The sequence below is a fragment of the Ornithorhynchus anatinus genome, chromosome X3, assembly GCF_004115215.2.
Source record: "Ornithorhynchus anatinus isolate Pmale09 chromosome X3, mOrnAna1.pri.v4, whole genome shotgun sequence".
NCBI classification, from domain to species: Eukaryota; Metazoa; Chordata; class Mammalia; order Monotremata; family Ornithorhynchidae; genus Ornithorhynchus; species Ornithorhynchus anatinus.
This window is the reverse complement of record NC_041751.1, coordinates 1264673-1291770: the sequence shown is the minus strand read 5'-3', so window position 1 is coordinate 1291770 and position 27098 is coordinate 1264673. Positions and strand designations below refer to the sequence as shown.

Genomic DNA, 27098 nt, shown 5'->3' with positions numbered 1-27098 from the left:
ATCAGCATGTGGAAATTGCTGAAGGAGCATGTACATGACTCCCTTTTATGGTGAGATCCCGGAACATCGGTCTTCCTCCTCCCACTTTACTCCATCCCTCCCAGCCCCAACTACACCCACGTCGAGTACCTGGGAGAGACCACTAGAAGTGGTTCGGGATCTGGGTTCCTCTGTGAGATTTCGCAGAAAGTCTTGAGGCCAAAAATTAACCTTTTCCCCAGGACTGAATTTCATTTCCATCCCACCCCCGGCCCATCCACAACTTCAGTTTTCCAATTTTCTGGGTTTCCCCTTCTTAATTGCTGAAAACCATGTAGCTGATTCCTGGCATGTTGTTACACCCTGCCTACGAGGAGCCAATTAGATGATTTCTGCAGAGGCAAATTAAACAGGAAAAAGGAAGTGAAACAACTCCTTTCATTCATTTTGACGTTAATCTTGATTTTAATAAGTAAATTGGACTTGCGTTTGAGTCGTTCTGCAGCAGTGGTCAGGGGTTGCACTGATTCATTCACACTCTCTTTCCCGTACCCCCAGAAGGCAACTCATGAATCTCAAGGCAGTCATTTGGGGCAAGAGTACAGTCTCGGTCCATATTCATCTCGGTGTGTCCTGCTCAGCGGGAGACTCTTCTGAGCAGTCTTTCAGCTTCTACAGTTGTTTATTGAAACACTCATCTGTCATATCTATCGCTGGGGTCTTTTACTGGGAGTAGAATATCTCTGTACATCCTTTCAGCACTTTTTCAGTGAAGGAGAGAATGTTTTTCTATTTGTATCGATTGTGTCATTGTAACGTTTCCATTAAGCTGCGGGAACTGAGCAAATAAGTCATCTGTGAAGCTGTAGACTAGTGAACCTCAGAGAATCCTGCAGAATTCTCATAAGTACCTGATCCCTTTTGTTTTGCTGGTATACCTGTGGGCCACCAAACAACTGCTTTGTATGGGGTTTTTTTGGGTGTGAGTTTCTAGGGTCGCTGCATGGCTCTGAGCAGAGCCATGCCAGAGTTGGTAGAAACAGCAGTGTTCCCTTGACCTCCTTTAAAAACATAGGAAGATTCATCCATCAGCATGAGAAGTATCATTTTTCATCTTTTCAGAGCCTGGAAATTTTAGATTATGTCTCCTTATTAGGTGCTTTAGAGCTGGAAACTTTGGCCTGTGCACTGGAGAAGAAGGAGCCAGAGAGGGTTGCTTTTCACCTTATCAGCCGTTTCACACTCCCTAACTTTTTTTTTTATGGTATTAAATTCTTACTTTGTGCCAGGCACTGTTCTAAGAGCTGGAGTAGAAGCAAGCTAATCAATTTGGACACAGTCCAAGTCCCACATGGGGTTCACAGTCTTACTCCCCATTTTGCAGGGGATTAACTGAGGGACAGAGAAGATAAGTGACTTTCCTAAGGTCACCCAGCAGGCCAGTGGCAGAGCTGGGATTAGAACCCAGGTCCTTCTGACTCTCAGGCCTGGGTTCTATCCACTAAGTCACGCTACTCGTCTCTTGCTTTTTCTCTCCCAAGCCTTTCACCCTGACTCCTTAACTTTTTGATATTTGGGATCAGTCCATAGAGGACACAAGGAGCAAATGTGAAAAAGATGATCTCCTGCAAAGATAATCTGGTGTAGAAAGGCTACCCCAATAAAGAGTCTTCTAGTCCCATGCCCTCTGACCCTAAATCCAGCTGCTTTGGGGTTGAAACATCAACATATTGCTTCCTCGAGGAATGGCAGTTAGTTGTTAAAGCAAGGAGGTCCAGAATGTCTGGGTTTTCTAGAGGGATTCGATTATAGAACTTTTAGCAACCTAACCTCCCGTCTTGGCTTTCATTCCCAGCACTTGATAGAACCTGTGTATGTATTTGTGTTTGCATGCGTTTGGGTGAAGGAAAGCCACAGACCCCGGTTGAAAAGGGATCCAAATGCAGAGGTGACATAGGAGGGAGAAAGGGAAGGCCTCTTAGAGCAGATGTGATTTTAATAAGGCTTTAAGGTGAGGTGAGTGGCGATCTGTTTTATATGGAGGGCAAGGGAGTTTCAGGTCAGTTGGAGGATGAGGGCAGGGGATTCGCAATGATATAAACTAGATGGAGGTACAGTGAATAAATTAGCCTTCGAGGAGTAAAGTGTGCAGATTGGGTTGTAATAGGAAGTCAGTGAGGTAAGGTATACGGGGTGGACTGATTGAGTGTTTAACAGCCGACCGTCAGGAGATTCTGTTTGATGCAGAGGTGGATGTGCATCAAACAGAATTGAGTGGAAGGAACACTTGCCTGGGAGTCAGAGGATGTGGGCTCAGCAACTTAGAGAAGCAGTGTGGCTCATTGGAAAGAGCACGGGCTTTGGAGTCAGAGGTCATGGGTTCAAATCCCAGCTCGGCCACTTGTCAGCTGTGTGACTTTGGGCAAGTCACTTAACTTCTCGGTGCCTCAGTTCCCTCATCTGTAAAATGGGGATTAAGACTGTGAGCCCCACGTGGGACAAACTGATTCCCCTGTGTCTACCCCAGCGCTTAGAACAGTGCTCGGCACATAGTAAGCGCTTAACAAATGCCAACATTATTATTATTATTATTAACTTGCCTGCTGTGTGACCATGGGCTAGTCACGTAATTGCTCGGTACCTAGTTTCCTCATCTGTAAAATGAGGATGTAATACCTTTTCACCTTCTGGAAGAAGTTCATTCATTCAATAGTATTTATTGAGTGCTTACTATGTGCAGAGCACTGTACAATTCAGCAAATGATAGAGACAATCCCTGCCCACTGACGGCTTCACAGTCTAAATGGGGGAAGTGATACATAATCTCTGTGCTTATGAAAGTCTTTATTATTATTATTTTTACCAATAATAATTGTATTTAATAACTTATCCTATATATGTAAGATCCTTTCTCGGATTGTGAACTGTTCTACCAGTTAATCAAGGGGATAGGCTGCTTTAGCTAAAATGCCAGTTTTAAGTTTTAAGGAATCTAGGAAATCTGTGTCATGAAGGATAGAAAACATAGCGACTCTTTCTATGTTGCCTGCTGGAAGCCAGAAGGAGTTGACTTCAAGACTTCTTTCATCTCAGCCTTTTTAAGAGAAATAAGCCATCAAGGCAGTAGATGATCAGAATAACAAAGGATTGAGGAGGTGCTTTGGCTTCTCTTAGGAGTGTGTGTGTAAATTCCTTGTGGAATTCCAGGCTTAATGCTGATAGTCCTGGCAGTGGATATTGATCTCCACTTGAATTCACTGAATAAATAATGGTTGCCATAGTTATCGAGCATTCGCAACTGGCAGGGAAGCCAGGAAAACTCCAAAACACCTTCTGTGAGAGTTCTGCCCTAAGATGATCCATTTGTAGGATTTTAGAATCAGCCCTGTCCTCTCCTAAAGTAGGTATGGCATAATACAATTTCTTTCTATTGATTATTAATCTGCATCTCTGTTCTGAACATTAATCAGCAGGGGTATCACGATCACGTTTGTTACTCTAGGCGAAGGCCACCAGAGATGAAGATTTAGGGAACTGGATATTGATGGGATATCTTTCCCCCTAGGAAACAGTCTCCTTTCCACCAGGCTGATTAAACCTCAGGGAGTCTTCCCTGAGCGTTGTCCATGGGACTGACACCCTCCGAGGACCTGCCCTTGTAGTCTGCAGAGGCAGTTGAAATCCAGGGTGGTTTTCTGAAAGACGTGAGACCGTTCAAAGCCAAAAAAAATCAAAGCCGGTCCTCCAGTGGGCCAGCCTTCCCTGATGATCTGATGATAGCACCTCTGTCTCTGGCATCCAGCTGGGACGAGGTCTCTGACATTTAAGCAACCTGGATGGCTAAATCCAGCCCTCTGGGCTGAGACCTCTCCCTGGGACAAGCCCCTTTGCTCTGTATTTGGATAGCACTGCACCTTGTGTTTGGCCCAAGCCTCTCCTTTTGAACCAGATCTTTTCCCCAAGGCTGCCACCTGGAGCTCCTGGCTCCTGATTCTGGGACTGGATCCCTGTTCCAACTGATCTCCTGAGGCCCCCTAGCCCAAACCTGTGTAGAATAGAAGCCTTGACCCAAGTAATTGACAAATGGCAAAGGTTTGTCAATCAGCGGCATTCACCGAGCGCCCACTGTGTGCAGGGCACTGAACAAAGCGGTTGGGAGAGTTCAGTACAACAGGGTTGGGAGACATATTCCCTGCCCACAAGGAGCTTTTGCTAGTGGAGGTTCAGTTCTGCTCAAACCGCTTAGTTTGGGGTCCATCTAGGCCTCTCCCAGGGGGTTCTGTGCCGGTCCGTAGCAGTTTCGACGGGGCTGGGTTTATGCAGGATCATCCACTAGACCGTAAGCTCATTGCGGACCAGGAACGTGTCTACCAACTCTGTTATATTCTACTCTCCTAAGGGTTCAGTACAGTGTCTGCACACCGAAAGGGCTCAATACATACGACTGATTGTCTGAACCCTGGTCCAAAGATGCCGGGGAGTTGGTTCCATTCTGGTAATTAGGCGGAAACCTCAGTTCTGGTCAGATTTATCCAGATAATCAAATCTGTTGTCTTCTCAACTTGCGGCGACATCTGCTTCGACGTCAGAAAGAACCCCGGAGAGGAGCCACTTGCAGATATTCCATATGTAGGGGGGAGTCGGGTAGGCACATGGAGAACTTGAGAGATTATAGCAGAGGAGGCAGGAAGGTTTTGTCCCCCCAAAATGGGGCTAAATCTCTACTATTCCTATGAAACCTGCCAGTGAGCCTTAGTCTCTGGCAGAGTGGACCAGGAACTCAGAACGTTCAGTACCTGTGGTTTCTCTTTCAAAGCCTCGTCTGGGAGGCCCAGGAAGTGCAGGCCTCGGAGCGGCTTTCGGGGCTGAGCCGAGCCGTCAGGAATGTTCCCTTATCCTGACCCTCTTCCTTCCTTTGCAGAACGTCATGGGTTAAAAGAACCAAAGAAGGTGGAGGAGCTATGCAGCAAGATCACCCGAAGCCTGAAAGAGCACCTGGCCCTCAGTTGCCAGAATAAAGAGGCTGCTGAGCCCAAGGTGCTGGGGGCCCTCGCAGACTTACGATCCCTTTGCACCCTGGGCCTCCAGCGCATCTTCTATCTGAAACTGGAAGACTTGGTGCCGCCTCCTTCCATCGTGGACAGGCTGTTTCTGGACACCCTGCCCTTCTGAGGTCGGCTCCGTGCCCCGAGCAGGCCCTTGCGTGGATAGGGCTGCCCAAGCCCCTCCTGGGCCCTTCCGGAAGAGAAGAGCGGCACCCCCGTTGGGATCGAGACCATCTTTGCCGGCGCTTTTCCCAGCCACTTTAAGCCGAAAAACTGAATGGCATACGTTCTTGGGGTTGTGTTTCTGTTTCCCATATTCGGGGGCGATTTGTGGGGTTTTCTAAGACATTGCTAATCCAGCCCCTTAGGACAACGCTCCCCCAGCGGAAAAAAACACAAAAAAACCGAAGGGTTGCCCTGACTGACGGTATTCAACCACTCCATGGGGAATGACGTTGTAGATGCTTTGTATTTAAAAACGGCACAAACCGTGGTTTGCCAGGTGGTACATGTCTCGTGATGGATTGACTGATCCCTTCCGAAGGTACCTCCAGTCTCGAGAGCACATCCGTTGGCGTCAACAAAACAGAAGTTCTCTTTCTTGAACAAAAGATGTGGAACTGAGGATTTCATTCGTATCAGAGAAAGCAAAATGACAATGGCTATTAACTCCCATGTTCAAGTGCAATTTTTAAAGTGCTGTCTTATTAAGTCTCATTTATTAACTTTTAATTTATTTCAATAGGAAAATCACAAGGAAGAAACTAAGCATGAACTACATGCGCTAATTTTTCCATGACCAAGTTTCCCAAACTTGAATTAGTGTAGTGACTGACAAAATGTATCTGGGAAGACACGGAGGGTGCGGGGGGAGCGAGGAGAGGGGACATTTTGGGATTCACTTGAGAACTTGTTCCTTGTTCAAGGAATTAAAAAAAAAAAAAAGATTAGCGATTGGGTCATACAGGGTCAGCATCAGGGTTAGGACATTTCAATCATTCAATCTAGGAAACGAGTCCAGAGACAGGGCGATTTTGGAAGAACAGACACGACTAGTGAAATATTTGAATGTAAGTGTCAGGAGGCTTCTGTCAGCCGCGTTTCCACATTCCGGGTTCGGACTCTTCTTTCGTACGTTTGTAACGTCGCTGCCACATGACTAGCGGAGGACTTGTTGCGTAGCGTCTTTATTTGTACACACATTTGTACACACGGTATACTGTAAATGGCTTTGGCCTGTATTTATTGCAAGGACTGCCAGCTCCCGGGAGCCGGGTTACACAGAGTAATTCAGTGAGGGTTCACCCTGCCTTGGCTACACCAATTAGAAATCGATAAATATATATAACAGGTAATATATATATTTATAATATGTCTTTTTATTAACCATTTGAGTGATAACTATATCTGTTGCTTCACCTAAAGAATTATTCTCGGGTTTGTTTGCAGTGACTTTTAAGGCAGTACTGTTTAGCACTTTGATATTGAAATTATTTTGCTAAATTGAAATAATTCTTAAAGACTTTAGGTCTAAAAATCTTTATATTATAGACATCGTATTACATCAAAATTTCTCTAGTCATTTTGCTAAGGAACAAATTTTGAATGTCAACTAGATGTCACTGTATCTTTTGTTAGCTTTAAAACCTTCTGGCTCTTATCCTTGAAAAAACAAACTATGCTGTTTATATGGAAATTAAATTATACAGTCGAATGCCAAATGAATCGTCTAATTGCTGCAGAGGGTAACCCATATCAAATCACTAAGTGGTTTTCCATAGTCCTCTGATATTTTAGCATTTATTATGTTTGTATGTGCTTTCATGAAAGTGTCCTATAAAGATTTATAACCTGATCAATAAGAAAACAGACTTTAATAATTATAGCTCAGATTTCCAGATGATAACACGTAGGAAAGTATTGGTTTTTGCATTGACTTTCGGGCCAATGAGCAAACAGAATACACATTACTGAATATCAGAAAAGCTGATGTAGCTTGTAGGCTAACATCAGACACCTGACCTACAAGGTAAATATAATTGGAATGAATTTGAAGTTTTGTGTACGCATGCATGAGTGCGTATACACACACACACAGCTACCCTATATACCACATATCCCATATATGTATGCCATTATCATTTAGAAAGTTTATTCTTGTTTCTGCTACTCCTATGAGAAATACAAGTCCCTCTTAGTGCTGCTGTCATAATTTCACCCTCTCCCTGGCCCCCAAACCAGGCTCACAGAGAAGACCTCCTTGGGAGCACGATGCTTTTATTAGAGAGAATGAACCAGTTTTCTGGCTTCTCTTTCAGAGCCTGGAGTTAAGCTTCCGGCGGCCAGCGTGCCGCAGTCTTCCACGGTCTTTTCAACCGGGCCAGCCTCCAAAATCACCAATTTCACCTGGCTAGAAATCCACAAGGTGTGTTCGTGCTACCCGATCGGTGATGGATCCCAAGAATAAAAGACGCTCAAAGCAGGTGTTCCTCCCCCTTTGTTAGAGCTCTCAGCCGAGCACGCCTTCCGCAGGCTGAATTCAGGAATAGACCAGCTGTTAAAAGGAGAGTGCCTTGCTTTTATTTCAGACGACAGTGTTTGAGACGTTTCTCTGCTCCTCTAACAGCAGTGCTTTTTTTTGGCGTGTTAACCTGTGGGTTGAAAGAAATGCTCTTGTACTTTAACCATGTAAATTAAAATGATTAAATTGAATAACGTTTTATCACAGGCCCCATGTGTGTTGTCAGTATACTGCATGTTGTTCAGACATGGTGGTAGCTTTTATCCATGGGTAAAGTAATTTTGGCACTTGAATTTCAAACACGGGGGAGGTAAATGAACAAGCGAGCTTAGCCTAAAATGTAATGGTCGCGTCAGTGTGTTTCGTAGTAATGTAGTGTGTTTCTTAACACTAAGGGAAAGGGTCAGGGATAAGTTGCCATAACAGAGCACTCACCTGCTGCCCACTGGAATCTCAACATTTTGAGATCTGTGGGGGAAAAGTGGCATTTGATTATGAGGTAAATTAAAATCAGGACTGGAAGGCTCTGGAAAAATCACCTAGCCATTCTCCAGGTTGATATCAATGCGTGCATCATGCCAGCGAGGTGGCTAACGTAGAGGAAAGGCCCTCCAGAATATGGAATCCCACCGTCTACGTGGATATTCTCATTCTGATCATGTCTCACCTAGATCCCTCCAGCTGCGGTTGAAACCCCTTTCCTCTTCCATCCTTAATAGAGGTGGGGAACGGCTGGTCAATAACGTTGAACGCAAAGTTGCTAGCTGTAAACTTTGGAGGGCTCAATTTGTCCCCAGACCCTAACCCCCTAAGTAAAATATTCAGACCCTAGCCTACTACAAAACATCTTTTCACTATAAATTTCGGCTTGAGTGTCATTAGGGAATTAAGGAGCATCTACCAGACAGTGGGAGCATATTTGGATACAGTGTGCAGTGCTGTCAGAAGGCCCACCAGGCGTCAAACACCAGACCAGGTGAGCACTACTCCAACTTCCCTTTATGTGGGGGCTTTGCCAGAATGCAATCATGCAATAGCAATACTGACTATTTTGCAGTCTGAGTAATGGAGAAGCTCAGGGGATTAATGACTTTGTGGGCCCATGGGCAGGGGAGGTGGGAGTGAGGAGAAAAGCAAAAGAGCAAGTAATAATTTACGGCTTATTTTGAGTTATTATTAACCTGTTCATCTGTGCTGGGGGAACCTAATAATGATAATCTTCTGTTTCCCTTTCCTTTTCCCTCCTTCTGCGCAGTGGGGACCTTGGCCCCACCCCCTGGAAATCCTGTCCCTGTAGACAACCTGGCCCCTTTACTTTTAATGTTAGCTCTGAGTTTTGCATGTAAGAGCCTTTCCCCTGGGTCTTAAGGAAACAGAAGATCAAAGGCACTGAAAGGTAAGACTCTCCGTCCCCAACTTAACCAACTTTAAGGTCGTTTAGACAGTGAGCTCATCACTGGGCAGGCATTGTCTCTATCTGTTGCCGAATTGTACGTTCCAAGAGCTTAGTACAGTGCTCTGCACATAGTAAGCACTCAATAAATACTACTGAATGAATGAATAAGGTCACAAAGCCAACTCTCGGTTATCTGTTTAATGGTAAAAGCCAGAACACGGTGATTTGAAAAGCACCGATAATACAAAATTTTCATTTTCCCCATGGCTTTAACATCCTCATCCTCTTACTGATTGAGCACTTACTGTGTGAAGAGCACTGAATTAAGTACTTGGGAGAGTACAATACAACACATTTGTTAACCACCCACAATAAGTTTACAGTCTAAAGGGATTGAACGTACAATTATTTCTTTTGACCTTTCTGTTTGTAGATTATTTTTTGTCTGTCTCATTACATTGTGAGGTCCTTGAGGGCAGGGGACATATCACTTTAAAAAAAATGGTATTAATTAAGCACTTATCTCTGTGTTTCCCGAGTGCTTAGTACAGTGCTGGTGAAGGCTTAATTCTGCTGCTGCTGCTCTTCCCATTTTTTTATGGTATTTATTAAGTGTTTCTTATGTGCCAGGCACTCTATTAAGCACTGGGGTAGATGCAAGATAATGTTTGAACACAGTCCATGTTCCAAATGGGGCTCACAGTCTTAATCCCCATTTTATAGATGAGGTAAACAGAGGCACAGAGAAGTTAAGGGACTTGCCCGGTCACACAGCAGACAAGTGTCAGAGCCAGGATTAGAACCTAGGTCCTCTGACTCCCAGACCTGCACTCTATCCATTAGGCCACGCTGCTTCTTTGAAACTTCTGTTTATTTTCTCACTGGGAAGCGAAAGGTTTGTGACGGAAGGATAACCTGCCTGTCTTCTCCTGGGATTCTGATGGTTTACCACTTTCACATTTCTAAGCGTGCCTCCTTTGATCCGGAAACTTTTTTAAAGCAAACACTGGAATCCTGAGGAAAGTGGATGGCTGGGCAAACAAGGAGTAGCCATGGCCCCTCAGTGCCATTCTGCTTGCCCCTCTGTGTAAGCACAGCCCTGCTTGACCAGGCCATGCGGAGTTTGGGTTGTAGCCCCTCCCTTAGGGCTCAGTATGAGTCAGACCTGGGTTCTAATCGCGGCTCCGCCGCTTGTCCACTGTGTAACCTGGGGCAAGCCACTTACCTTCCCTGTGCCTCAGTTTCCTTATCTGTAAAATGGGGTTTTAAGACTATAAACCCCGTGTGGGACTTGAACAGGGACCTATCTGATTATCACGTACCTATCCCAGTACTTAGCACAGTGCCTGGCATAAAGTAAGAGTTTCACAAATACCATTAAAAAACAAAAGTGTGCACTGAGCCCCAGATTTGCCGCCGCCAAAGCCCTGGAATCCCAACCTCGATCGAGTATGCCCTCTGTCTCAAAAGGATATGTTTTGGGCTGAGGCCATGCACATAGGACATTTTTGTTGTGAGACTGTAGCCCTGTAAACTACCCTTTTTTAGTGAGGCCTCTATCAGTGGAGAGGTGTATCCCTCCCCTAACCCACTCGCTGTCGACTTTGACTTTGGATCGGTCGTGTTACGGGGGAAGCTGGAAAACAATCAGACTGGCATGTTGCTATTAGAGATTCTGGAAAGGAGTGGGGTTGCAGGCCTCCTTAATGTCTTTTCAGTACCAAAACTCTGGAACTGAGACCATCGTGGTTGGAGCTGGGCAGAGAGTTACAAAGGAAAAACCATTTGCCCAATACCTATTTGTTCTTCTGCGTACACACATTCATTCAGTGACGGATTTGGGACAGAGACCACGACTAAATCTTAATCTCTGAGTTACTGGGGAGGTGACTGGGTCCTCGTGTTTAATTAGGGCAACCCCCTCACTTCCTTTCTCCCTTCCTCCTTCCATCTCTCAAGCTTCCCTGGGGCCACCTCCTCCAGCTGGCTTTGTGCCCGGGTTCTTTAAAAGAGACGAGACCCTGTCCTTCAATTAGACATAAGCCATCCCCACCACCCCGTCTATATTGGGGAGCAACAGTAAGAAGGCTTGGAGGGGATCCCCACTATTTACTAGTCTTGTCACAGATCTCAGTGGAAATTGACAAGTTCAGAATGCTTTGAATCTCCGTGGGGAAAATATAAAAGGCGAAAAAATATTTTCTCTTTTAAGAGAGGAAACCAACAGTTTATCTGATCCCCAAGTGCATCAGTGATGAGCGTAACAGAAAATGCATTTCATCGTTGATTAGAGAGATTGCATAAACACTGTTATTTGCAGACACATCGAATTAACCCTAATAGTAACAAATCACGGAGGCTGCCTATTTTTTCTGGAAGACTTTAGAACCAGGATGACAGTTGACACTCACAGGACAATGCTGAAGAGATTCCTTTACATCATGTGTCAGGCTGTAATTGTAATTGCTTTTTAAATGTTTGATGTGGTTTCACTAGTAAATCAGAAGTTGCAGAGAGTTTGCAGGCCTAGAGATATTAGCCAGGAGACTCGAATCTTACATCCATTTTCAGATTTAATGAATTGACTCAAATTACTATCATTACAGTGAATGGGGGGGAGGATAAATTCAAACGCTTTGTTCGCTATTTGAAAGCCGACCTGGGCCGTGGCGTAGCTGTGCTTGTACAAACTGGATCAATCACGTGGGAATTCAGAAACCACTGAGAATAACTACTACTTCCTCCCACCATTCTGAATATGGGTAACGTGGGTCCAAACTTCTTCTGGACTTTCCACTGAGGAAACAGGATGAAGCCGGCCCTGTTGGGAGGTAACTTCACTGGAAGTTGCCAAGAAAAGCCACAAATGGCTATTTTGCCCCCCCCCCCCCCCGGCCCTCCCTTTTCCCCTCTCTTTCCCTCTAATGGCTAAATAATTTTGCTGGTGCCCTTTTCTTGTAAGCCTGTGCTCTGGGTTAAAGAGTTCAGAATCTCCTATTGGTTTCTCTTTTTAGCTTCTGCATCCAGGTGTTGTTCTGGGGCTTCTCTTGTATTTATCCCGGTGCTTAACACGGTTCTTGGGCCATAATAAGCTATTAATAAATACCCCAAAAAGAGAGACAACTCTATCATCACTGGCTATGTTACTGACAAATTTATTTTGTAAATAAAATGACACTGGTTTTTTTACATATGCACTAAAAGGTCTGGCACCAGCCCCATTTCCCAGAAGAAGGTACCTTAGGGCAAACCGATGGCTGAGAAAATCCTCACAATTGCCTTTAAGGCTCTCTACCAACTCTGCTCATCTCGTGTATCGGCTCCATTTCCCCACTACTCCCCGACTGCACTCCTCATTCTTCCCAAGTTTACCTACGAACTATATCTAACTCTCAACTCTCTCTCCCCCGCAGTCACGCTATTCCCCTGACTTGGGACAATTGCCTCAGTCAAATTCTTCAGACCTCAGCTCTCCCTACCTTCAAAGCCTTCCTAAAATCCCACCTCTTTTAGGAAGATTTTTCTGCATAATTCCCCCTCTAGTCCCATCACCCCAACAGCCTAGAGCCCTTTTTTGAGCAGGCTAATTTTCTGTTTTTACCTGACCTGCTACTCAAATGACTTTCCTAGTCTCTATGTTCAGATGAGTTTTCCATTTTTAAAGAAGGTTTTTTTTTTTTCATCAGAAACCCTACCCAGTTTAGCATTAACTGCCAATTCAGTGAGTGAGCTCTCAATTTCTCTGTCCGGGTTCCCTGTCTTACTTACCACATCACCCTTCTGCCTCTTCCTTGCACGTAGATTTGTACGGATTATTCACCCTACCCTCAGCCCCACAGCCCTTATGTACATATCCATAATTTATTTTAGCGTCTGCTCCCCTTCTAGACTGCAAGCTCCTTGTGGACAGGGAACATGTCTACCAGCTCTGTTACACTGTATTTTCCTAGGCTTTTAGTACAGTGCTCTGCACACACCAAGCGCTCAATAAATACCACTGATTGAGTGATGGATAGAGATAATGAATAGAACCACTTCCAGAACTGTTCCCTGTGGGTCATGACTCACTAGGTCCCTCTTGGTTCACAATGAGGCAAAGAAAGCTATACTTGATGGGCACCCAACAGGGAGGATTATCAACTGTATTGATTATACAAGCCCTGTGCCTCTTTGGAAGCACCTCAGACTGGCAATATTTCATCAGGAAACCAGTTGGGGACACCGAATGCCCAAAGGTCTGTAACTGTTTCCGTGTATAATAGCACGTTTCATTCCACTGCAAGTTCACCTCATTCAACTTCCTTAATATTTCTTGAATCTGACTTTGGGCAGAGCACTGTACTAAATGCTTGGGAGACTACAGTAGTTAAACACGACCCCTACTCTCCAAGATCTTACAGCCTAGAAGGGTAGACAGACACTAAAGTGAATTAATTACAGGCAAGGGGCAAAACAAAAGAGTTTAAAGACGTGTGCACTAATATACATTACTCCTACCAGATGGGTGGAAGTGAGTACCCAAATGCTTAAGGTGATGCACACAGTAGGCACTCAATAAATACCATGGATTGATTGAGGTGCAATTCATGGAGTGGTACAAGTATGGTGGGGAGATGAGAGATTATCCTGGAGGAGATGGGATTTCAGAAGGGCCTGGAAGAAGAGGCGAGAGGTAGTCTGCCAGATTTAAAGGGGTAAGGAGTTCCAAGCAGGAGGGAAAGTGTGAGCAAGAGCTGACAGCCAGAGAGATGGGATGGAGGCCCAGGGAGTAGGTTGGTTAAAGAGAAGCAAAGGGTGTGAGCGGGGGTGTACTATAGGAGAGGAAGAATGATAAGGGGGAGAGTGCCTCAGTGCCAAGCTATTTTTCGGATATTTTAATATCAACACTATAATCCTGCAACACCAAACCCAGTAATATTGGCAGAAATGCCTGGAATACTGAAAGATGGCAAAACTAAAAGATGGGGGGAGGGGGATAGTGGGGATGGTGTCTCTTCAGTCAGATGGAAATCACTTTCTTTCAAAGTAATTGAAGTTACTTTTGTGAATTTGCCAATTAAGTAAACCGCCCCCCATTTCACTAACCCAACCCCCCCCACCCCCAATAATAATACTAATAACTGTGATACTGTGATACCCAGGCACTGGAATAAGCACTGGGGTAGAAACAGATTTATCAGGTTGGATACAGTCCCTGTCCTGCAAAGGGCTCACATGGAGCCATACCTCAGAGCCATGGAAGACATAAATAAAAGTTACAAGAAAAAATATGGAATAGAGTGGTGGGGAGATTGCAAAATTCAAAGTGTAGAGAAGGAAACTGGGAGACTCTGGGGAGTGGCTGGGTTTATGTACCTTGGAGGAGGAGAGCTTCCATGGGAAAGAGGTCGTGTACATTGTAACTTCAGAGGTTCCCAGAGCGGCTAAATTCATTGCTCTGATGGGCAGTTCGGAGAGGCTCAGGAATGGGGAAGGGGGAGAAGGGGATCCTGGAATTTTTTTTATCATAAATAAACCCATGTTGGGGATGTTTCAAGTCTGGGGAGTGCAAACCCCAAAGAGGTTCAGAGCTGCAAAGTTACAATTTCTCTATCTGTGGGCTAGACCACAATTAAGGAGTATCTCCAGGAAAGGGTTGGCAGGGAGGGCCAGAAGAGAAATAACCGAAGTCCATTTTTTTCAAGCTTGGATTCCTGAGCTTTCCATCAGCACTCTAGTGCACTGAACTGTTTGAACGGATTTTGCAATCACCTAAGAGAAAGACAATAATAATAATTATAAGAGCTGGCTACGTGTCAAGCGCTGGGATAAAGGCAGGAATGATACAAGATAATCAGATTAGATTCGATCCCTGTTTACACGGGGCTCGAAGAGGGAAGGAAAAACGACATTTCACGGATGAGGAGGCGGACGTACAGAGAAGTGAAGTGACTTACCCAAGATGATACGGCAGATAAGTGCAGAGCTGGGATTAGAACCCAGGTCTTCTGACTCCAAATCCTGTGCTCTTTCCACTAGAAGAAGCCCTTCTTCCAGTAGATATTTGAAGATTTTGAATGAATAGTGACTGTTGACATCTCTTCTGGATGAAGCACTTTTGGAAATAATTTATGCATGAATTGATTTCTGCCCTTTTCAGTGCCCAAAGCTTAACTATCCACTTAAATAGCAACACTAATAAATGGTATTCATTGGCACCTAATTTACACATTCTATTGATTATCTGTGGTTTGAGGTAATCCCTTTCTTCCAATACCCTGAAGTGTTGATTGACAGTGTTCTTCTCTGGTCAAAGTATCCTTCCCACTGTCTTAGGGACTCTCCATTAAAACCCATTACACTAAAACCAGGAAGCTCCATTTTCTTTTTTTGGGGGGCAGGTGAGTCATATTGTGATGTAAAATAGACCTACTCACCTTTCAATTAATTAATAAAGCTAAAATATCTGGTCAATTTATGGACAAAATAAATGAAAATTAAATGCATGCTTTACAAAAATACTAAAATAATTGGGATTGAGCCTCAAAACGCCACCTTCTCCTCACCCCAAACTGTCTTCTAGGGAAGGGAGGAAAAGGGAAAGAGATAGAGAGAGCAAATGACATGTCTTTCTTTCCTTAGGCTTGTTCCAAGAATGCTACTTGAGAGAGAAATGAGCGGAAAAAATGGAAGACCCATAAAGGGGGATGGATTTGCTATCTGACAGTCACTAATACCAGGCCTCCCAGATCTGCCTAGAGGTACGAATGACCATCTGATGTCACTCAGTTACTTCCTCTGGAAAATGGGGATTAAAACTGTGAGTTTTACGTGGGACAAGCTGTTTACCTTATATCTACTCAGCGCTTAGAACAGTGCTTGGCACATAGTAAGCGCTTAACAAATACCAAATTATTATTATTACTAGGCAAGCCTCTGAAACCCAAGTGCTTTGCCTTCCCAATGATTAACAGCGATGAAATTTTTTCAAAAAACACTTATATAAAGGTTTAAATGAGATCATCCCAGCCCTCCACTTGTCTGCTGTGTGACCTTGGGCAAGTCACTTCACTTCTCTGTGCCTCAGTTCCCTCATCTGCAAAATGGGGATTGAGACTGTCAGCCTCACATGGGACAGGGACCCGATTTGCTCGTATCCATCCCAGTGCTTAGTAATAATAATAATGATGGTACTTGTTAAGCGCGTACTATGTGCCAAGCACTGTTCTAAGCACTGGGGGGGGGGGTACAAGGTAATCAGGTTGTCCCACATGGGGCTCACAGTCTTAATCCCCATTTTACAGGTGAGGTCACTGAGGCCCAGAGAAGTGAAATCACTTGCCCAAAGTCACACAGCTAAGTGGCAGAGCCAGGATTAGAACCCATGACCTCTGGCTCCCAAGCCCCGCCTTCTGCCACTGAGCCACGCTGCTACTCACTACAGTGCCTGGCACATAATAAGCGCTTAACCAATCTGTCTTCTGCCTTCTAGACTGTAAGCCCGTTTTGGGCAGGGATTGTATCTATTGCTTAATTTTACTTTCCAACCGCTTAGTACAGTGCTCTGCACACAGTAATAATAATGTTGGTATTTGTTAAGCGCTTACTATGTGCCAAACACTGTTCTAAGCGCTGGGGTAGACATAGGGGAATCAGGTTGTCCCATGTGGGGCTCACAGTCTTAATCCCCATTTTACAGATGAGGGAACTGAGACACAAAGAAGTTAAGTGACTTGCCCACAGTCACACAGCCGACAAGTGGCAGAGCTGGGATTCGAACTCATGAGCCCTGACTCCAAAGCCCATGCTCTTTCCACTGAGCCACGCTGCTTCTCAGTAAATGCTCAATAAATATGACTGAATGAATACTATTATTAGGCAGTACAGAATGAGACCGGAATCCCGCTCGGCCACTTGTCAGCTGTGTAACTTTGACCAAGTCACTTCACTTCATTGGCCTCAGTCCCCTCACCTGTCAAATGGGGATGAAGACCGTGAGCCCCAAGTGGGACAACCGAACCTTGTATCTATGCCAGCACTTACAACAGTGCTTGGCCCATAGTAAGCGCTTAACAAATACCATCATCATTCTTATTATTATTAGGCTCCCCTCATGGAGGGATTGTCTCTATCTGTTGCTGAATTGTACATTCCTAGCGCTTAGTACAGTGCTCTGCATATAGTAAGCACTCAATGAATACCAGAAGCAGCGTGGCTCAGTGGCAAGAGCCCGGGCTTGGGAGTCAGAGGCCATGGGTTCCAATCCCGGCTCTGCCGCTTGTCAGCTGTGTAACTTTGGGCCCGTCACTTGACTTCTCTGGCCCTCAGTTCCCTCATCTGTCAAATGGGGATGAAGACTGGGAACCCCATGTGGGACAATGCTTTGAGCACTGCGCATTGTCATGGGGCAGGGATGGTCTCTGTTGCCAAAATGTCCACGCCAAGCGTTTAGTACGGTGCTCTGCACAGAGTAAGCGCTCAATAAATACTATTGAATGAATGAGTGAAATAATAATGTTGGTATTTGTTAAGCGCTTACTATGTGCAGAGCACTGTTCTAAGCGCTGGGGTAGACACAGGGGAATCAGGTTGTCCCACGTGGGGCTCACAGTCTTAATCCCCATTTTACAGATGAGGTAACTGAGGCACCGAGAAGTTAAGTGACTTGCCCAAAGTCACACAGCTGACAAGTGGCCGAGCTGGGATTTGAACCCATGACCTCTGACTCCAAAGCCCGTGCTCTTTCCAGTGAGCCACGCTGCTTCTCAATGTCATCAGAGGAGTGAATGAATGGATGAGGCCCAGGACAAGGCCTCGGGCGCACGTGACCGGGGGGGGGCAGGTGCGCGAGCGCCCCCTCGAGGCCACGCCCCCAGCGCGCGCGAGGCCACGCCCCCCCCACGCCCGCGTGCCGCTGAGTCAGAGCGAACGTGTTTACGTCAGCGTCCCCGCAGCCGCCCGGTCGCCAGGTGAGGCCTTGGGCAGAGGCGCGCGCGCGCTCCCTGGGGGGCGCGCGCGAGGGCGGGAAGGGCGGGAAAGCCAAAGCGTGAGGCGAATGGGGGGCGGGGGGGGGAAGGGCGAGACTCCTCGCCGTGGCCATCAACGTGGCCATCAACGTGGCCACCGTCCGACCCCCCGGCCCCGGGAGGGAGGGCGACCACCAGTTTCGGTTTCATTTTCGGCCCCGATCGGAATCGGGGGGCGGGGGGGGGGGGCCATTGTCAAGGACCGGAGTCACGTGACGGGCCTTGACTTCCGGTGAGGCCAGGGTTGGCCAAAGTGGGCAGCCCCGGGAGGGCCGAAGGACCGGCTTTCATTCATTCAGTAGTATTTATGGAGCGCTTAGTATTCATTCAATAGTATTTATTGAGCGCTTACTATGTGCAGAGCACTGTACTAAGCGCTTGGGATGAACAAGTCGGCAACAGATAGAGACAGTCCCTGCCGTTTGACAGGCTTACGGTCTAATCGGGGGAGACGGACAGACAAGAACTGTCTTGTCTGTCTTAGTAGGTGCAGAGCACCGGACTAAGAGAAGCAGCGTGGCTCGGTGAAAGAGCACGGGCTTTGGAGTCAAAGGTCATGGGTTCGAATCCCGTGTGACCGAGGGGCAAGTCACTTCCCTTCTCTGGGCCTCACTTACCTCATCTGGAAAATGGGGATTAAGACCGGGAGCCCCACGGGGGACAACTTGATTCCCCGATGTCTACCCCGGCGCTTAGAACAGTGTTTGGCACATAGCGCGTAACAAATACCAACATTATTATTATTTCTAAGGGCTTGGAATGGACAAGTCGGCAACAGATACAGTCCCTGCCCCTTGACGGGCTTACAGTCTAATCGGGGGAGACAGGCAGACATGAACAGTGGTCCTAAATAGAGTCAAGGGAATGTTGTTGTTGGTATTTGTTAAGCGCTTACTATGTGCCGAGCACTGTTCTAAGCGCTGGGGTAGACACAGGGGAATCAGGTCGTCCCACGTGGGGCTCACAGTCTTAGGGAAGAACATCTCATAAAAACAGTGGCAACTAAATAGAATCAGGGTGATGTACATCTCGTTAAAATAAATAAGGTGAGGAAGATGCGTTGGGTTCGTCTGGCAGGGACCGGCACGGCTGGAAAACCCCATGGGTCCCTTGTGACGCCCCGGATGTGAGTGACGACGCCCGGAGGTGGCGGGTTCATCTCGGGCCAGAGGAAATTCATTCATTCAATAGTATTTATTGAGCGCTTACTATGTGCAGAGCACTGTACTAAGCGCTTGGGATGAACAAGTCGGCAACAGATAGAGACGGTCCCTGCCGTTTGACGGGCTTACGGTCTAATCGCTTCATTCACTCGTATTGCTTGAGCGCTTACTCCGTGCAGAACACTGGCCCGAGCGCTTGGAAGGGACAATTCGGCACCAGAGACAGACCATCCCTGTCCATTGACGGGCTTACAGTCTAATAATAGTAATAATAATGTCGGTATTTGTTAAGCGCTTACTATGCACTGTTCTAAGCGCTGGGGGAGGTGGAGGGTCATCAGATTGTCCCACGAGGGGCTCACAGTCTTAATCCCCATTTTCCAGATGAGGTCACTGAGGCCCAGTGAAGTGACTTGCCTACAGTCACGCAGCTGACAAGCGGCAGAGGCGTGATTCGAACCCATGACCTCTGACTCCCAAGTCCGCGCTTAGAACAGTGCTCTGCACATAGTAAGCACTTAAATACCAACATTATTATTATTCACTTCTCTGGGCCTCAGTGACCTCATCTGTAAAATGGGGGTGAAGACCGTGAGCCTCACGTGGGACAACCTGATTACACTGTATCTACCCCAGCGCTTAGAACAGTGCTGTGCACATAGGAAATGGTTAACAAATACCAACGTCATCATCATCATTATTATGTGGCAAGCACACTTCTGAGAGCTGGGGGAGATCCAAGGTCATCAGGTTGTCCCACGTGGGGTTCACAGTCTTCATCTCCATTGTGAGGTCACTGAGGCGCAGAGAAGTGAAGTGACTTGCCCAGGGTCACACAGCTGACAAGCGGCGGAGTCGGGATTCATAATAATAATAATGATCGTATTTGTTAAGCACTTACTATGTGCAGAGCACTGTTCTAAGCGCTGGGGAGGATATAAGGTGATCAGGTTGTCCGACGTAGTGCTCACAGTCTTCATCTCCAGTGTGAGGTCACTGAGGCACAGAGAAGTTAAGTGACTTGCCCAAGGTCACACAGCTGACAAGCAGCGGAGCGGGGATTAGAACCCATGACCTCCGACTCCCAAGCCCGGGCTCTTTCCACTGAGCCACGTTTGTGCCAAGCACTGGGATAGATACAAGGTAATCAGGTTGTCCCATGTGGGGGCTCACAGTCTTCATCCCCATTTTACAGATGAGAGAACTGAGGCACAGAGAGGTGAAGTGGCTAGCCCAAGATCTCACAGCAGACAAGTGGCGGATTAGAACTCAAGTTCTCGGACTCCCAAGCCCATGCTCTTTCACTAAGCCACACTGCTTCTCTTGTCTTGGTCAGTAGAGAAGGAGCATGGCCTAGTGGATAAGGCATGGGCCTGGGAGTCAGAAGGATCTGAGTTCTAATCCTCCCCCGCCACTTGTGTCCTGTGTGACCCTGGATGGCAGAGAAGCAGCATGGCTTAGTGGATACAGCACGGGCTTGGGAGTCAGAAGGATCTGGATTCTACTGAATTGTACATTCCCAGCACTTACTGTGTGCACAGCACTGTACTAAACGCTCAGTAAATGCGATTGAATGAACGAATAATCCCAGCTCCACCACCTGTCAGCTGTGTGACTTTGGGCAAGTCGCTTAACTTCTCCGTGCCTCAGTTACCTCATCTGTAAAATGGGGATTAAGACGGAGCCCCATATGGGACAGGGACTTGGCACACAGTACAGTGCTTGGCACATAGTAAGCACTTATATAGCTCTAGTATTAATTTTGTTATCATTATTAAATACTGCTATTGTTGTTAATAACACTCAAATGATAATGAAAGAGTCCCCAACCTCCAGATTATCGGCGTGAACACTCATGAGTGTCCCACTGTTGAAATGTTTATCCCAACGAGTCTATCTTCCAAAAGGCTCACAGAATTTTCTGCGTAAATCCGTTCTCATAGGATCTTTAGGCTGGAATGTTCCTCAAGCGATCCGCTTCCTTCAGGCAGGACCATAAAGAGTATAAAGGCGTTCAGGTTCGAAGATGATATAACTGATGGTGAACTTTATCCAAGTGTTGTTTTGCTGAAATCATTGATGTGTGACCTGCAGGCTCACAGTACGAGCGAGTAAAGCTTGTCTTTTGCTGGTCCTTGGTGTTTGCAGCGTTTTTCCTCGTTTTCAATTCTGCCTTTTACTGACCCGAACTTTTAAGAGCTCGTGCTTAAAAGGAGCCGCATCATTAAGGTCTCAGTGTCAACTTGGTGGGCTCTATCGAGTGATGGCCCTCAGGCAACCAAGCAACCAATCTGTTTCGGCATCATTAATGACGATATGGACAAAGGAATGGAGAGTTTGCTTACTAAATTTGCAGATTTGAAACCGAGTTGGGTGGGGCTGCCAACCCTTCAGAAGCTGGAAAAAATTAGAATCAGGATGGAATTCAGGAGGGACAAGGGTACGTAACATACCTAGTGAACAAAATTAAAAACCCACTAATTTGGGTCGGGGAAAGACACGAGCAAGAAAAAGACCAAAAAGTGAGTCAGCAGCGTGGTGCTATTAAGCATCATTGCATCATGTTGGTTGTTTTCGCAGTAGAATATGAGAGAGTTGAGAAACCAGTCAGACCTTTTTTAGAATATCACATCCGGTTTGGGCACCGCACTGTATTATAAAGAATGTAGAGGAACTTGGAACAGGTCCAAAGAATAACCACACCGTAAAGGGCTGGGAAGTCAGCCCTAGGAGAAATGGTTAAAAGAATTGCTGTTGTTTAGCCTAGAGAGGAGTTGGCTAAGTCCCTGAAGAGTTTTCATGGGGAAGATGTTTTCAGTGTCCACAGAGGACTCGGGGAAAGGAAATAGCCTTCCAGTAGAGAAGCAGTGCGGCCTAGAGGAAGGAGCACGGGCCTGGGAGGCGGAAGACCTGGCTTCTAATCCTGGCTCTACCATTGCTCTGCTGGGTGACTTCGCGCAAATCACTTCACTTGGGTGCCTCAGTTTCCTCACCTATAAAACGGGGATTAAATCCTACTCCCTCCTTCGTAGACTGTGAGCCCCAGGTGGGATAGGAACTGTGTCCGACCCGATCATCTCGTATCTACCCTAGTGCTTAGTACGGTGCTTGGCTCGTAGATAGTTCTTCACGAATGCCATAATTATAATTATTAAAGAACATGGAAGAACTTCGTAGCCATCAAGGGGATCAAACAAGGGGTGGCTACCAAGTGAAGTTGTGATGTCTTTGGAAGGAAAGAATCGGCCTCCATCTGTTCATCTGCCTGGAGAGAGAGAGAGATGAATTGATTCAGTGATCTCCAGTATTCTTTAATTGTTAGTCCTTTAGATCCTGATTGTTATTGTCTTTGAGCATCCCATGCTGTACCTCACTATATCACTACCCATAAACCATTTGGACCGGTGGACATCTTGCCTGCCTTAAAAAACCTTCTTTAGTAATCCATCCAATGTTTAACCATCCACACATTTGGAATTTTTTTCTCGGTGTCTAACTGAAGTCCCTCATGTTGTCATTCAACCCCAAAGAAGAAGGAGACAAAGGGGGTCGTATAATTGGAGATTGTAATGAACTCGGCCTTCTCTCTTACGGGGGAATAATCCCAGTTCCTTTGATCTTTGCTCATAGGTAGGATCGAACCACTTCAGAGCAGGCTGTGTAAATTATTGATAAATTCTGGCTCTGAAGTCAGGGGTGTGAGACCCAGCCACCCTCTGTCTTTCTACAGAGGGCAGCAGTGTCAAGCACTGCAGATGGCTGGGAGGGGGGAGAAACGTATGTCACTCTTGCTCTTCTAGTGGACAAGACTAATGAGAGGTTCCTGTATCTGCCGCCCCTCCTCAAATTGATTTATTTATATTAATGTCTGTCTCCCCCTCTAGACTGTAAGTTCCCTGTGGGCAGGGAATGCGCCTGTAATGTCGTTATATTGTACTCTCCCAAGCACTTAATACAGTGCTCTGCACACAGTAAACACTCAAAGTACCCGCTCTTACTTTCAGAAAGTACCTACTCTTACTTTTAGACTCCAGGCTGGCAGATAGGCAGGCTTATTGCTTTCTCCTGCCAACTCAGGTTCCGGAGTGACTTTCTCTGCACACATTAGAGTTCTCTGGCTTCCACCCCCTTCACTCTGTGGAAACCACCCTTGCAAAGGTCACCGGTGACCTCCTTCCTAATCCTCCTTGACCTCTCTTTCTTATGGCATGTGTTAAGTGCTTACCACGTGCTAGGCACCATTCTAAGCGCTGGGGTAGATACAAGTAATCAGATTGGACACAGTCCCTGTGCCGCATGAGGCTCACAGTCTTAATCCCCATTTTACAGATGAGGTAACTGAGGCCCAGAGAAGTTAAAGGAGTTGCTCCAGCCCACACAGCAGACAAGTGTCCTTCTGACTCCCTAGTTCGTGCTCTATCCCACTAGGCCGTGCTGCTCGTCAGCTGCCTTTGACACTGTGGACTACCCCAGTCTCCTGAAAGTATCATCTAACCTGGACTAAACTGATACACCTCTCTTGATGGTATTCTTATCTCTTTGGCCACTCATTCTCTTTCACGGGCTCCTCCTCTGCTTCCCACCCTTAACTGGAACTCCTGTGCTTAGCAGGAGAAAATTGATTTGGGGAGAGGATTGAGTTAATTGAGTCTGGAGGCTGGATTTATGTTTTTAGTTGCCCAGTGTACTTAAGGCTTAGTTCTGGATCCCCTTCTGTTCTCCATTTACACCCACTCCCTTGGAAAACTCTTTTGCTCCCAGGGCTTCAGCTACCATTTCTATGCGGATGATCCCCCGGATCTCCGTCTCCAGCCCTGACCTCTCTCCTCTGCCGTTTCACATTTCCTCCTGCCTTCAGGACATCTCTATTTGGATGACCTGCCAACACCTCAAATATTATGCCCAAAGCAGAACTCTTCATCTTCCCACCCAAACCCTGTCCTCCACCAGACTTTCCCATCACCATAGACAACACCTCCATCCCCCCGACTCATAAACCTGAGAAGCAGAAGCAGCTTGGCATCACGCGTGGGCTGAGCTTACTTCCAGATGCCCCCTAGGTTCTCTGCGTTTCAGCGTGCTCCATACTTACAAGTACTTTCTATCACTAAAATAAAGATTTTTAATTTTTCAGGTTCTTTTCCCCTGAAAAATTTCCACTTTAGGCAAGGACCTGCAGAGTTTTATGGAAATGCTTCACCGTCCCTTATTTATCAATCGATCGGTCGTATTCGGTGAGCACTTACTGTGTGCGGAGTACTGTCCTAACTGCTTGGGAGAGGACGATATAACAGAGTTGGTAGCCACGTTCCCTGCTCACGACGAGCTTAAGCCTTTCGTTCCCAAAGAAAGTGTGGCAGGGCATATTTGTGCCAGTGAGTTCATTTCAAGAAAGCATGTAAAGTCATTTGTTCTTTCAGTCATGTTAATTGAGCATTTACCGTGCATAGAGCACTATACTAAGCGCTTGGGGGAATTCAGTACAACAGTAAACAAGCACATTCCCTGCCCTCAATGATCTTACAGTCCAGAGGACTTGTGGTTGGCCCCCTAGTAAGTTTAAAACTGAATCCTTTGGACCAGCTAATCTACACTAGAGCCCAACCGCCTGGTTGCTGCAGTTTCTCCCAGCTCCAGCAATAGTCACCCGGGCCACGTCGGCAACCTGCTAGAAGACCCCCGGCAAACCCTGGAAGGGGGAATTTCAAACTCACCAGAGGAGGCCGTCGCTAGTTCCCACCTCGGGGCCAAAATAACATCAACCACACGGATCGTCTTGATTTTGTTACCGGGCTTTGGCTTTTCAAGCTTTCCATTTCCTTTGCAGCAACCGACGCTTAATTACACATTTTATTTTTGTGATTAAGTGGTACTCAGACTGAGGGTTTTGAGTTGGAACTCTTGTGCTTAGCAGGAGAAACTTGATTTGGGGAGAGGATAGAGTTAATTGAGTCTGGAGGCTGGATTGATATTTTTAGTTGCCCAGTGTACTAAGTCCAGATTTTGAATCTTGTCCCAAAATGAAGGAGCCAAGTTTTGGTGTTTGAGGCTCTCTGCCTCAGCTCGCCACCAGTGTTTGAGGCACAGCTATGCAAGTGGAAGCATTCAAATAAAATCGACATTCTATAACATGGAGGTTCTGTTCTTCAGGAACTCTTGGGTTAAGGAAAATTTGTATCATTATAATCCTGCTTTGACTGACATCGCGTGCATGTGCCCCAATCTTTTCCTTCCCCCATCTCTTCCCGATCTGTCCAAACAGACACCTGTTGATGGAAGAGACTTCCCGAAAAGTGTTCTTTCCAGGGAAGAGCAGATCATTTTGTCTCAGCGGTAGGGCCTCAGGTGTTGCTGAGCAAGACTTTGATTTAGCTTGGAGAAGCTTTGCTTGTTACACATTCTCACCTGTCTGCATTCTGACCGTCACGTTGTCAGGTGGGATCTTTGATGTTTTTAAACAGCGGCCGTTTACGAGTTGACGTGTCCAGAAGTGTCTGTGGCCAGAGCCAGAATATCAGCAGTCGGGCCTGGGGGTGAGGAGTTTCCATTCCGATTTGGTGGTGGATTCCGTGAAATAATTCCCCGTAAGGTGTGCGGCTAGGACTTAGCCCCGAGGACCGCTGCCTGGGATCCACGCTCCGGGTGGGAAGGCTGGCATGCGCAGAAGGTACTCTTCCTCAGGAACCTGAAGGAAAGTGAACTCCCAAAAGGAATTTGTGCTTTAGTGCCACCTACGCTTTCTCTCTCCTGCCTTTGTTGACTACTTAACCCTCCCAGTTTAGAGCGTGGGATGTCGGGCGGCCTCGTGAACTCAGATCCCACAGTACCTGAAGCCTGACTCAGGCCCATGCTAGACTCCACCTTGGGGCCCAGGTCGCAAGCTTGGCACCCTTAGCGTGGGTTTAGGTGGACGGTGCTCTGTTTGGAGAGTCTGGGCGTCCCATCCCTTCTCCTGGTCCCAAAGCAGGGCCGCTAACCCCTCCCGTCCCTTGTCTCCCACCCCCAACACTGATGAACCCCGCCACTCTTATCAGTCGCACCATTAGCCATCTGGCACCCAGCAGCTAGCTCCTCTGGCTCATCCACCCATTCCCACGCTTACATTCGCAGTATCTGGCCTCGGCCCCCGTGCACCGCTCATTCTGCTCCGTCACAAGAACTTCACTGTCAGTGCTGTCTTCTTCGAAGAAGGAGCAGGACATCTATATCTAGGGAATAATAATGTTGGATTTGTGAAGCGCTTACTGTGTGCCAAGCACTGTTCTAAGCGCTGGAAGGCCTCAGACTGTTGCTCCGTCTCCCCGCCTTGGTGGAGCGGAGCAGAGCAGGAGCTGATGGGTGAGGGCAAGGCTGCTTTTGTTCCAGAAAGCAAGGCCCGGGTCTGGGGGAGAAGGGGCTGATAGAGTTTCTCACTGTTGTCGCTGCTGCTTCTCCCTTCCGTGGCGGAACCGAGGTCAACTAGAAAACTTTTCTGACAGCGATTTGAGGACACAATCCATGTTTGCTGTGATTTGCGCTTTCATTTATTTAATTTGTCAAGTGAGGGGTTTCAAAATTGTCTTCCAATATTCACATTGGAAAGGGAGTAGCAAGCTTCTCAAGAGTCATTCATTCTTTTCAGGTTCCCCAGCGTGAGCAGAGAAGATCTAATGGGCAACTGGTGACCTAACCCTCCTTTCAGGATGTCTGAAGATGAGGAGAAAGTGACCCTGCGGCGCATTGAGCCAGCCATCCAGAAATTCATCAAGGTGGCCGTCCCGACCGACCTGGAGAGGCTGCGAAAGCATCAGATCAACATTGAGAAGGTGAGCCTTTCCTCCGCCCGAGCACAGGGAACGGTTGTGTGGCTCTGCTGCTTCCGTTCGGCCTGGCTTTCAACTAAATGTAGAGCGGCAGATGAGATACTCCGATAAAACACCCGGCTACTGTTGATTTAACATTGCGATTCATTTTCCTGGGGGCTTAACCACTCTGCACACACATTACTCT

At 46.7% G+C, this 27098-nt stretch overlaps 2 protein-coding genes across 4 annotated transcripts in view; both read left to right on the top strand.

Moving 5' to 3' along the window:
* NR4A3 (nuclear receptor subfamily 4 group A member 3) overlaps positions 1-7751 on the top strand; it is a 33740-nt gene extending 25989 nt beyond the window's left edge. The window contains exon 8 of the mRNA XM_029053903.2: positions 4901-7751. Coding sequence (XP_028909736.1) covers positions 4901-5151 — 251 coding nt within the window. The 3' untranslated portion in view covers positions 5152-7751. The remainder of the gene's footprint in view (positions 1-4900) is intronic.
* A 10083-nt stretch (positions 7752-17834) lies between these two features.
* STX17 (syntaxin 17) overlaps positions 17835-27098 on the top strand; it is a 34330-nt gene continuing 25066 nt past the window's right edge. Inside the window, exons 1-2 of one of the 3 annotated variants that reach the window (XM_007661676.3) lie at positions 17835-17889; positions 26731-26914. In XM_007661676.3, coding sequence (XP_007659866.1) covers positions 26792-26914 — 123 coding nt within the window. In that variant the 5' untranslated portion in view covers positions 17835-17889; positions 26731-26791. Of the gene's footprint in view, positions 17890-25498; positions 25777-26730; positions 26915-27098 lie in introns of those variants that run through there. The other 2 variants (XM_007661677.2, XM_001505977.5) reach the window with 2 other exon arrangements.